Here is a 12,206-nt window from a genome sequence, read left to right as displayed (position 1 = left end):
GCATTTCATTTCCAACATGTACTGTAATTGTTTTTAACAGGGGCGAGGAACTACTTTAGGTAAATTAAGGCCAGATGGACGCCAAAAGCTTCACTAAAAGGTAGTAGAGGACTTTCAGTGAATAAATTGATGATAAAACATGAAAGAATAGCTTCCAATTAAATTTAGTAAGAAAAAATGGGAGGAAATTATTAGTAACATATTCTAAATGATTGAAAAAACGTGGGGGCCTGGCAGATTCAGTGGTTAGCATGTTGGCCTCGCAGCTTTAGGGTCCTGGTCAGTTCACCTGTGTGGAGTTTGCATATTCCCCTGGGGCCTGCGTGGGTTTCCTCCAGGTACTCTGGTTTTCTCCCACATTTCACAAACGTGAATGGTTGGCTGATTGGACACTCTAAATTGCCCTTGATTGTGAGTGTGTATGGTTGCCCGTTGCTCCAGCACCCCCGTGACCCTAATGAGGATAAAGCAGTGTATGTGTATATGTGTATACATATATATGTGTATATTAATTCAAACTTGTGAAATGTGTAGATTTGATCACTAAGTGTCAGAATATTTCCTGAAGTGGTCCCACAGAATTTTAGACGTCTTCATTCTAGGTCACATGATTAACCAATATTTCTACAAGGTTCTAAAAGGCTAATCGTCTAATCAACATCCAATCGATTATCAAATTAACAGCTAATTTGATTGTAGATTAAGTCATTTTAGAGGAAGTCCTGACCTAAATAATTAGTCTAGATCTGTTTGTGAGGCCTTTGACTCATTGGCTGCCATTGACAGCGATAGATCCCCAGTTCAAATAGATTAGTAGTTTATACCAATATTCCATTATTTTTCATTTTTATGATGTTTTTATTTATTTTGTCAAGTCACATTTTTAATAAAGACAAAAAGAGAAAACGGCAAAGAAAACAGTTTTAGTTTGGGGTTAAAGTAGTATATCGTTTGAGGGTTTGCATGAAATGAAGTTGCCGGTGGTGCCAAAGTCCATTCCATACAGTAATATCTTCACCTTGTAACATTTTTCATGATTTGTCATTAGGATATTGTTGAAGGATGAAAGAGTAGTGGTGGTAGTAGACTATTGGTATGTGCGTGCGCGTGTGGGGTGGATGATAGTGACGGGGAGCCCTGTCTCTTTGACACGGGATCAATAATTGGCCGAGACAGGCAGAGAGGCCAGGGATTACGGATCTAATTGGACTGAGAATAGGGAAGACAGGAGCGCATACACACGCGCTCGGTCGAGATGCATGCTCACACTCAAGATAGATCCGTCAGGCCGTGGCTTTCAGATGGCACCATGGTAAATATACAAAACACACTCATGCATTCATACAGTCGTGGGCTATGTGGACACACAATCCTGGGTCCTACGAGAGATGTTGGACTGTACGTTGAAAATGTGTGGCCTTAGCCATGTCCCGCCCAGACTGAGAATGATGATGGGGGTTGGGCACAGAACAGGTGTTAAATTTCTAACAGCTCATCACACACACCAAAATGAGAAAGAACGAAGATGGATGACCCTTGGATTGAATGAGACAACAGTAGAATCTTACAAGCTTATGTATTTCCCTGCGTTTTTGTGCGTGTCTGTGTCTGTTGGTTCAACACAGCACATTTATATATATATATATATATATATATATATATATATATATATATATATATATATATATATATATATATATATATATATATATATATATATATATATATATATATATATATATATATATATATATATATATATATATATATATATATATATATACACATACACATATATATACATATACATACACATATATACATATACACATACACATATATACATATACATACACATATATATACATATACATACACATATATACATAATATACATATACACATACACATATATATACATATACATACACATATATACATATACATACGCATATATATGCATATACACATACACATATATATACATATACATATATATATATACATATACACATATATATATATATACACATATATATACATATACACATATATATACATATACATTTATATACATATACACATATATATATATATACATATACATATATACACACATTATGGTTCAAGATGACAAATAATCTCTATTTTTATTTTTTTTACCTTACAGGGAAATGTTCGATTTCTTAAGCTGCTGTTGTCACGGCACGCCAATTGGCTGCAGAAAGATTTGGAAGAGATGACTCCACTACATCTTGCCACACGACATCCTTCTTCCAAAGCCCTCGCATTACTGCTCAAACACATTGGCCCTGGAGAGGTTGACACCCAGGACAAAAACAAGGTATACATTGAGCCCTGCAAGGTCAAACATTGTCCATTCCAGGACCTTGGTCAACTTCCAATATGTTAATAGTTTAGTCTTATTGAGTTTATTTAAATAATCATAGAGAGCAGGTGTGTCAAATTCAATTCCCTGGAGCCAAATTCTGATACCACTTCTTTTCGTATTCGTATTCGTATCATTAAGTGAAATCATGTGGATCGATTTCATGTTTTTTTTATGCACCAAAATTAAATTTAGATAACATTTTTATTTAATTAACACAAGTAATACAGCTAACAATAACTACGTCTAGGGTCGTTATACCAGGTTAGAGAGACTAAGACTGGGTCTTTTTTTTTAAACCTGGTTTGTTAAGATCGAGTATTTAAGAACTGCGGCAGTCAGCCTGTAAGCATATAACATAAATGTTCAGAAAATATTTTTCTCATATAGTGGTTTGGTTGACATTGCTGTTGCAAAAAATATTTTGCTTTTTGTATACACCATGATGATATTCTTCATCTTTGCCCTTATAAGGTGTCAAAAATGGCACGCAAAAAAACACTCAGACACTCATAGTTAGAAACCTTGTAATCTCAATCTTACATGTAACAATGTGGTTTAACCTTTCACGAATCAAATGACATTTTGTTTAATTTTTGTACTTAAAACACCCAAGAAGAGATTTTTTTTTACAGTTTGATCTATAAAAATTTCAGCCCAACTGTATGCCACTTAGCAAATGGAATTGGTTCGGGAATGTGAGGTCATACGCAGTCATGTCACAGTTTTAAGCCCAAATATCTGCGGCCACAAGAACAGAGTCTCCTTGTGTGTGAATGGTGAGGTGTGACATCAGTATAGTGTGTTTTGTAACGATCCAACACGCATCACTACGTCAGATGACAGCCACTATTTTGCGTCGAGGCTTTTTCTGCGTTGTTGTCTCAGTTTCGCCGTCAATGTGAGCTTTGTGCTGACACTTGCCCTCAGATTTCCTGTTTGGGGTACTTTGTGTATCTTTCATATGAAAAATGGAAAAGATCAACTCTGCAAAACCACAATGGGTCACACTGTTCTAGATCAATGTCATAATTGCTATCTCTTTTTATCTGTCCTCACTTCACAGCAAACCGCCTTGCACTGGTCAGCGTTCTATAACAGGCCGGAGCACGTTCGCCTCCTCATCAAGCACGACTCAAATATCGGCATCCCCGACAGCGAGGGCAAGATCCCCCTGCACTGGGCCGCGCATAGCCAAGAGGCCAGCGCCACGCAAACTGTCCGCTGCATACTGGTACACGTCTCAAAGAAATACTGTTATATTGGTACATGTCACAAGAAGTATGCTTTTGCCAAGAATCTTTGTTTTAAAAAGGTATCCGTGTTTAAAAGAAAACGAATGACTTCTTTGTAAGGGTTAAAAAAACTGCATTTAATGGTCAAATATGACATACAAACATATGACAATGACAGCAATAGAATGGTTATTTTTTAAAAATGAAAATCATGTAAATATGTCTGTATTTTATAGAAGAAAAGGTGAAGGCTATGCATTTAGAAATGCAGTTCACTGTACACCAAATGTGATTAGTCCATAATTACATCTGTGAATAAATAAATCCATATTATGAAGCTCTTTGAGCAACTTTAGAGGTATGAGAAAGCAATATCTACTGTCAGAACAGCTGCTTTTTCTTTCATTTTACGCTGTTGCTTTGAGTGGGAATTTGATATATTTTTTAAAAAAATATTGGGCCCCCAATCGACCATACAACAGGCATTTATTTGCCTTGCTAAATCATCCCAAAATGGAGCTATCAAAGTACGTGAAAAACATTTGGTTTCTTGTAACACGCTCCCATAATCAACGCAATATGAACAATGACGTCATAAAAAATCCCTCTAGGCTTCAATAGCAATAAAGATGTCATTTGTATTGTCGAAAATGATTGATTTGAAATCATCTTTTTACATTGTTTATTTTGAAAAATTCACAGTCAAATCCACTTGTCTTTTGCGCAGGAAGCCGCTCCAACCGAGTCCCTACTAAACTGGCAGGACTACGAAGGACGAACGCCATTGCACTTTGCCGTTGCCGATGGTAACGAAGCAGTGGTGGAGGTGCTGACATCCTACAAGGGTTGCCATGTGACCGCCTACGACAACCTCTTCAGAACACCGTTGCACTGGGCCGCATTGCTTGGTAAAGTCTACTGCCTCTACTTACCTGTTTTCAATATTGTGGCTTTCCAGTTATGCATGCACATTATACCGAGTAATCAGTAAAAATGTCATCCTTTATTAACTACACTATTAGCTTTTTAGCTTTGTAGGTCACACGAGCTCACAGCATTATCAGTGGTTAAAGTGTGAAATACAAATTTAAAGTAGTGGCTTCCACATAAAACAGAATCCCGTTTACAAGGGCTACCATAAACTAGGTAAAAGCCTGTTGTAATGTTTAACAGTTATTATAGCTAGCTTTTAGTTATTTTCCAAACTGCTCATCATCATTATGTTGGTTGGAAGCTTCGTCAATTTCAGTTCATTTGGGAAAAACCCAGACTTCAAAGGTTATGTAAACAACAATTTTTAGTTTATTGAATAATCGAATGACTTTTGACTTATCCCTTCAGGGTCGCCATACTTTTTGGTTATTTTTTAAACGCATTTTTTCCAATTACATCTTAATTATGCTTCAAATACCACACAAATATCATGCAAAACAACCAATAAACCTCTGAACCGCTTATTCTCACAAGGTACGCGAGGGGTGCTGGAGCCTATCTCAGTTGACTTCGGGCATCAGGTGGGGGACACCCTGAATTGGTGGCCAGCCATTCACAGAGCACAAGGAGACGGACAACCATTCACACTCACACTCATACCTAGTGGCAATTTAGAATGTTCAACTAACCTGCCCTGAATGTTTTTGGGATGCGGGACGAAACTAGAGTACCTGGGGAAAACCCACATAAGCCCTGGGAAAACACGCAAACTTCACTCTGTGAGGACCGACCTGGGATCGAACCCTCGACCCAAGAACTGCCGGGGCGTCTCATGCTAAAGAGTATTTGATGAATTTTATGCGCAATTATGTACTTTGAAGTTGTTTGCTTTTGGCATTAAACTTTTGAAATCTGCAAAACATTCATTTGTTATGAATTTTTGTTCTCAGGCCACGCTAGTATCGTCCACCTGCTGCTGGAGAGGAATACATCAGGTAGCATTCCATCAGACAGCCAGGGAGCGACACCGCTTCATTACGGAGCTCAGAGCAACAATGCTGTGAGTTGTGCACATACAGCAAAACTCCCAATAAATATATAGAATGTAATTTTCCACATGTACAAATAGTTCCAAATTCCATCAGTCTGAGTTGTTTTTGTTTACACGTCTGTGGATAGGAGACAGTGGGCGTGTTTCTTTCCCACCCATCGGTAAAGGATGAATCCGACCTGGAGGGCAGGACAGCATTCATGTGGGCAGCCGGGAAGGGCGGCGATGATGTCATCCGCACCATGTTGGCGCTCACGCCGCACATCGACATCAACATGGCCGACAAGTATGGCGGCACTGGTGAGCGCCAAAAAAATGAAATGGGCCTACCTCCAGGCTACGTGCGGGCGGGTGTGTGGGGCTTAAATGAGTTGTAAAATACTTTACACGACTCTTATCGTCTCGGCGATGCTTGAGCCTACGGCTCCTCAGAAGCGAAGCACGGCGATGTCAAAGGGGATTTCCCTTAGGGAAACAGATAGCGTCAGGAAAATTAGCGCATGCTCGCCATATGGGCTCGCTCCTGCCACTGCCCGCTGCACATTCACACATGAACACACATGTGACACGTCACTGCAACGGGGATGGCAATAGCATGTATGTTTAATCACCATGTCAAGCTTGGTTGTTGTTGTTTATGTAATCATTTGCAAGTGAGATGGCGTGAAGAACAGCATAACTGACTGGTGACCACATAACTCCTTGTCAGCTTTTTATTTTGCAAACACCACATCAATTCTACTACATTTATATATATACATATTCAGAATATTTTCTACAATAACTCTTATTACCATTATATTGTCCAAGTGGTCATTATGTTGTGACTGATAGGTGTTCAGGTATTGGATTTGACGTTCTTTTCATTTTCCGTTTTCTTTCTAAACAATAATTCGTTATCAATGGAAGACATTCTAATTCTTCCTGGCAACAAAAGAATGAATGAAAAGATTATTTTAATTAATTCTGATATCTAACAAATAAGGAACACTGATATGAATACATTATGACGTTACTGTCGAACTCAATGCTCTCAAGAATTTATTTGGTATTCAACACTGGATTAAATTGAGTCCAGAACTGAGCATCAGCATCTTGTATGATATCTAATCACTGTCTGAAATATAGTGATGAGAGACAGAGAGTCTGCACTCTCTAATTTTGCAGAGGTGGTTTTCCCCCCGTCAGCACACTACACTGGACACTATTGTCTTGTACAGCCTTAAATGTTTTTTAAAGAGTTGTTTTACTCTGTTTTTTTGAAATTTCCAAACTTTTTTTTCTAGAAATAGCTCCATTTATGACATTGGATTATTTTTATATAGGTCTTTATGATTCATATAAAATAATGAAATTCTTCAGTTTCCCACATTGATGTCAACATGCTCTTAAATCCCAGAGCGAATGAAGATGCTCTGTTTAAGTGACTATATCCCTCTAGTGGTAAAGTTGTGAAGTTTAACATAATGTAGGTTGACTTTAAGATTGTTATGCGAGTATTGTGCGGATGACGTTTTCATTATTTGCTGTGGGTAAAAAAAATAACCCCCAACCCTAAAAGTAATAATAAAAATCACCTCAAACCTTTATACCGTGGTGCCCACTCAAACTGAGATAACCAATCACAACACGTGTTTTGGCTGAAAGTGAACCGAATAGGCTAGCGAGCAACTGGTGAATATGAATGAAAACTGTGGCTGTTTTTCATACTTTTTTCAGGTGAGACGTTTATACTTAGTAACCTATTGGGTAAAAATCTACTCGCCAAAAATTGTGAAGAGCTCCAAATATGGAAATTAACATTACAAAAAGTTATTATATTGCCTTTCGCCTCCAAGTGATGTGACACAGCAAAGATTTTTTTTAATGGCACAATCTGATTATTTCGATACCTATCTTTCTCACAGCTGTATTCTGGTATTCTAATAGTCTAACTGTAGCCAATGTGACAACAAACCCAGCCCTCCCCTAGTGTGCATGAATAGTTATAATGCATAATGTATTATATATCCTAAAATTGTCATTGACCCAACAGCTCTGCATGCAGCCGCCCTGTCGGGCCACGTAAACACCGTCCAGTTGCTATTAGAGAGAGGAGCCATGGTGGACTCCCTGGATGTGATGAAACACACGCCGCTCTTTCGTGCCTGTGAGATGGGACACAGAGATGTCATTCTCACGCTCATCAAAGGTAGGTGTCCAAAGTAGCAGGTCTTTTCATTTTGACCTAATCCAAGACTATTTATTGCCATGTTCACTGCAGTAGAATGTTGTATACATGGCGGCTTACGGCTTAGTATTGTGTTGACCAAAGGCTCGGCACGTGTGGACCTGGTGGATGTGGACGGTCACACGGCTCTGCATTGGGCAGCTCTGGGAGGGAATGCTGAGGTCTGCCAGATCTTAATGGACAACGGGATCAGCCCCAATGTAAAGGTGGGGTCTGATTACTGCGGTCTATTTATATGCTGCTTCTGACGTTATATATGGCTCTTTGACTCTCCCAGTTTAAAAATGTTGGTTTTTTGACTCTCCCAGTTTGAAAATGTATCTGTATGTGTCATACAGGACCATGCAGGGCGGACTCCACTGCAGTGTGCTGCTTATGGTGGCTACATCACCTGCATGGCAGTACTCATGGAGAAACACGCTGATCCAAACATCCAGGACAAGGAGGTAGGAATCTCCAATACTGCATGATTTCTTCAATCCTGCGTCTAAACTGATTCGCTAGCCTTCACTACCAGGCCTCCTTATTCAAATAGACAGCCATCAATCATAAGAATAACATGCTAACTAGTCCTATATCGTGTGGCATTGTTTTTCCATAATTATGAATATTTATGTTTGGGAGTATAGTTTTCCCCATACAAAATATGAGAAACAGCAACTAGTTCCTTGTATCAGAACCACCTGTTTTCCTGGTATACAATCTGCCTGCAGTAAGTAGTTGTCACCCCTCCATTTTTTTCCCATTTCAATTCACCTCCATTATAACTTTGTTCACGCAGGGGAGGACCGCTCTCCACTGGTCTTGCAACAATGGCTATCTGGACGCCGTGAAGTTATTGCTGGGCTACAGCGCCTTTCCTAACCACATGGAGCACACAGAAGAGAGGCAAGGCTTTGATGATGATAATGACGATGAGACAAAGCGGTCACAAAGATAAGAAGACCATCAAAAGGCCGGGTGAGTGACAACAGCGTTTTCACGTGCAGGTACACGCCACTGGACTACGCGCTGCTGGGAGGCCACAGCGAAGTCACCCAGTTTATGCTGGAGCACGGGGCTCTGTCCATCGCCGCCATCCAGGACATTGCTGCCGCCTCCATCCAGGCCATCTACAAGGGCTACACAGTCCGGAAGGCCTTCAGGGAGAGGAAGCAGCTCCTCATGAGGCACGAGCAGCTACGCAAGGACGCCGCCAAGTGAGAGCCAAACAAAGGACACACCATTACACATCAGTCTTTGTCTTTCCGTGTGATTGTTAGGTCATCACAAGGACGCCTTTGACCATGCGTTCTTTGATGTCTCACTGTCTTTGTATCTGTCTTTTCTTCTGTTTTCCATGTACACGCATACATCTTCAGTCAGACGTGCCCCTTTTGCTCCTTGGCATTTACTAACTGTCACATTTGTTCTTCACTACAGTGTTTTCCCAATCTTTGTCAAGTTGAGGCACACCTTTTCTTTTGGAGAAAAGTGTTTTCAGTGTTATTCTAAACGTTTATAAGCTTCTCATTGACAGCTTTAGACTGCCAATCCATTTTGACAGAGAGGGTGGCAGTGCCACCATTCTGCCCAGTCAAAATGAATTGGACATCCAGCTCCATCACTGCCATATACATATATATATAATAGTTTATTATCTACATGCATTTCTGATAGTTATAATTGACTGGCGTCCACATACATATATGTGAACATCACATTTTAGGTCTGATTTGGTCCAACTTGAATCCCAAACCTTTTCTCGGTTGTGTTCAGGAAGCGAGAGGAAGAACTGCGGCGTAGAGAAGCAGTGCAACAAATATCTACTGCCAAGGTGGAGGAACAAAAATCGTCAACAACTGCACATGAGAAGAAGCTATGCTTGGTAAACCTGGTGGCAGATTTGTCCGTGAAGGATTCTGTGGTTGCATCAAAGAAAACATCTAAACACGAACGGCGAAACAAAGAAGAGACTCATAAAGGTAGGGGGAAAAATGCCGCCAACCTTATTGAAATTTAAAGCAAAGTGCTACCAATTTGAGGCAATTTTTCAAAATAACACATCTGAAGGAATTTCGTCCCTGGTAGACGTCCAATGTATTTGATAATACACACTCCACATCATTAGCACTGCTTGCACACTCGCCCTATCCTGTCCTAATCTTTCCTGTCCTACCTCTTTCTGCTTTTTGGACTATAGCTGCATCACCTACACACCATGTCCCCTCAATAAGACAATTTGTGATTATCTTGTAACTTTACTTATAGTTTTGTAGCCTGTAGCACGTGTATTTACCTCTTTTCCTCTATTTCCTCCAATCGTTCTTTTTGTCTGTCCCTGTTAAACTCCCTTCTTAATAATTGGTTCCTCACTGCACATGATTAGTACTGCTTGGAAATCTTACTTATAGATAAATAATGTACTCATTTAATCATGTTCCTGCAATACTATTCCTATGAATGTTGTCAATGGATGTCTGTCTGTGTTTGTCAGTTGGTTTGTCTCTGTTCCCTTAGCAGACCAATTTTAAGGCTTAAATGCTCTTTTATCCTATATTTAATAAAGAGCACAATATGAAGAAACCCAATGTAAGGAGGAGCTAACTGCCAATTAAAACTGTTCCAGCCTTAAATTGCTTTCAGATCTTACATATAGTGTCTCTCTCTCTGTTGTAAATGACCAATAAATGACAAAAATAATAATAATGATTTCCTCAAAGCCCTTAGGAGTAGATCCACGCGGAGCAAAACTGCTGAGCCGGCTCATTCCCCCAACCCCAACGGCCACGCGTCACGTGACACGACAACCGACAGACCGAAGGAGCCGCCATCTCCCGGCGTTTGCGCATCTCCCAGACCTTCCACCACACGCAAAATCAGGGAGCAAAGACTTCTCCCGTGCCCAGGCGCCCCTTCCACGGATGCCAACAGCCCACTGACAAAGAGCCATTCCCCAAAGCGAGGACACCACAGGGTCAAAGATCACGCTCGAGTTGGAGGCTCGTCCTTGAATGCAAAAAGCCCCTCCAGAAAACTTTGCGCTGCTGGTGACGCATCGCGGGCGCACGGCGGAGAGCAGCAAAAGAGGCGGCACGAGGCTGCGGGGGTCATCCAGCGGGCGTGGCGGAGGTGAGTGCCACGTTTGAAGTCTCCCCAGCCAGAGGACATTGCTGTCACATATTTACGGTTCTTTTTCTTGTCCTATGTTGCCTGTTTCTATTTAGTTTATACCGTGAATGTGGAGCCCATTGAAAAGGCTTTGTTGTTTAAACTTGTGCACATGTGTCTACAGGCGTCTGGCACGCAAGCAAATTGAAGGCAAGGCCGCAGTAGAGTTAAGGGATTTCAACCACAGGCACAGCAGGAAGAGGCGGACAGAGGTGCGAGCTCCTCCTACAAAACCTGCGGCCACTAAGATGTCGGTGCTACAAAACATTTACGGTAAGTGCTGGCTGCATTAAAATGTTTTGCCTTTATTTACTTAAATCACAATGCCCATTGATGTGGTTGCGCATTGCAGTGGTGTACAAGTGAACATTTTCAAAGCAGCCTCCCCATATTGGCAGCATTTTTTAAGACGATACATTACTCCAATATCAAGTAAAATACTAACCACATATTGTCTGAATACTGATATAGTGAAAAGGACCTAAGTACTGTAAAATCTTGGGAAGTTATATAAATACTCTCCAAAACATCCTGCAAACTCCTTTTCATAATTTTGTATTTCAATTTTTATTCATTTTAAACTTAAGTAGTTCTAATTAATTTATATTAAAAATATATATATACTATATATATATAATATCCTCTACTATAATTCATAGAAATTGTTCCTCAGCAGACGTCTTTATCTCTGTTAATGAAGTAGAATCAAGAAGCAGCCCAGCCGTCACATGACCGTAGAACACGACAATGACCCGCGTTAACGTCCCGGGTAGTGTTTGTGTCCACACACGGAGCCTTGAGGTGGGATTGGTCCCGCCTTCAGACAGCCTTGACCTTCATCACGAATCAGCAGGTGATGATTGGAGAGCAAGCAGGAACCTCAGCGCTCTAGTAGCACGCTGGCGGACGACGAGACAGAAAGACGGACAGATCCCGAACCCGTGACGTGGCTTCTCGCGTCCCCCCCCACCCCCCACCCCCCCACCCCAATCCACCGGTGCTCTGACAGTCGTGGCATCGTGAAAAGTTCACAGCTGTCAGGAGGAATGTCAACAGCGTAGAGCGATCCGCTGAACACACACACACACACACACACACATGTACACATTTGCGTAGAATCAGACAGACATTTGACATACAACTCTAGACTGGTTGGTTCTGGCTATCATAATCGTGGTACACCTTCATCTAATTGCCCCCAAAATGGGTTATTCAATG

The 12,206-nt window shown here is 40.7% G+C and overlaps 1 protein-coding gene across 4 annotated transcripts in view; it reads left to right on the top strand.

Annotated features, from left to right (window-relative positions):
* The window catches only part of invs (inversin), a 36,226-nt gene that overhangs the window by 11,440 nt on the left and 12,580 nt on the right, over nucleotides 1-12,206 (top strand). For all 4 annotated transcript variants that reach the window (XR_013326944.1, XM_077721318.1, XM_077721320.1 and 1 more), the window contains exons 5-17: nucleotides 2,171-2,344; nucleotides 3,456-3,623; nucleotides 4,352-4,532; nucleotides 5,508-5,617; nucleotides 5,737-5,908; nucleotides 7,644-7,799; nucleotides 7,923-8,044; nucleotides 8,177-8,284; nucleotides 8,620-8,726; nucleotides 8,828-9,037; nucleotides 9,597-9,802; nucleotides 10,541-10,949; nucleotides 11,113-11,261. Coding sequence is in view for 3 of the 4 variants with exons in the window: in XM_077721318.1 (XP_077577444.1) it covers nucleotides 2,171-2,344; nucleotides 3,456-3,623; nucleotides 4,352-4,532; nucleotides 5,508-5,617; nucleotides 5,737-5,908; nucleotides 7,644-7,799; nucleotides 7,923-8,044; nucleotides 8,177-8,284; nucleotides 8,620-8,726; nucleotides 8,828-9,037; nucleotides 9,597-9,802; nucleotides 10,541-10,949; nucleotides 11,113-11,261 (2,272 nt within the window). In the remaining variant the exon portion in view is untranslated. The remainder of the gene's footprint in view (nucleotides 1-2,170; nucleotides 2,345-3,455; nucleotides 3,624-4,351; nucleotides 4,533-5,507; nucleotides 5,618-5,736; nucleotides 5,909-7,643; nucleotides 7,800-7,922; nucleotides 8,045-8,176; nucleotides 8,285-8,619; nucleotides 8,727-8,827; nucleotides 9,038-9,596; nucleotides 9,803-10,540; nucleotides 10,950-11,112; nucleotides 11,262-12,206) is intronic.

The sequence above is a fragment of the Stigmatopora nigra genome, chromosome 7, assembly GCF_051989575.1.
Source record: "Stigmatopora nigra isolate UIUO_SnigA chromosome 7, RoL_Snig_1.1, whole genome shotgun sequence".
Taxonomy (NCBI): Eukaryota; Metazoa; Chordata; class Actinopteri; order Syngnathiformes; family Syngnathidae; genus Stigmatopora; species Stigmatopora nigra.
This window is presented reverse-complemented; position numbering and strand designations above follow the sequence as displayed.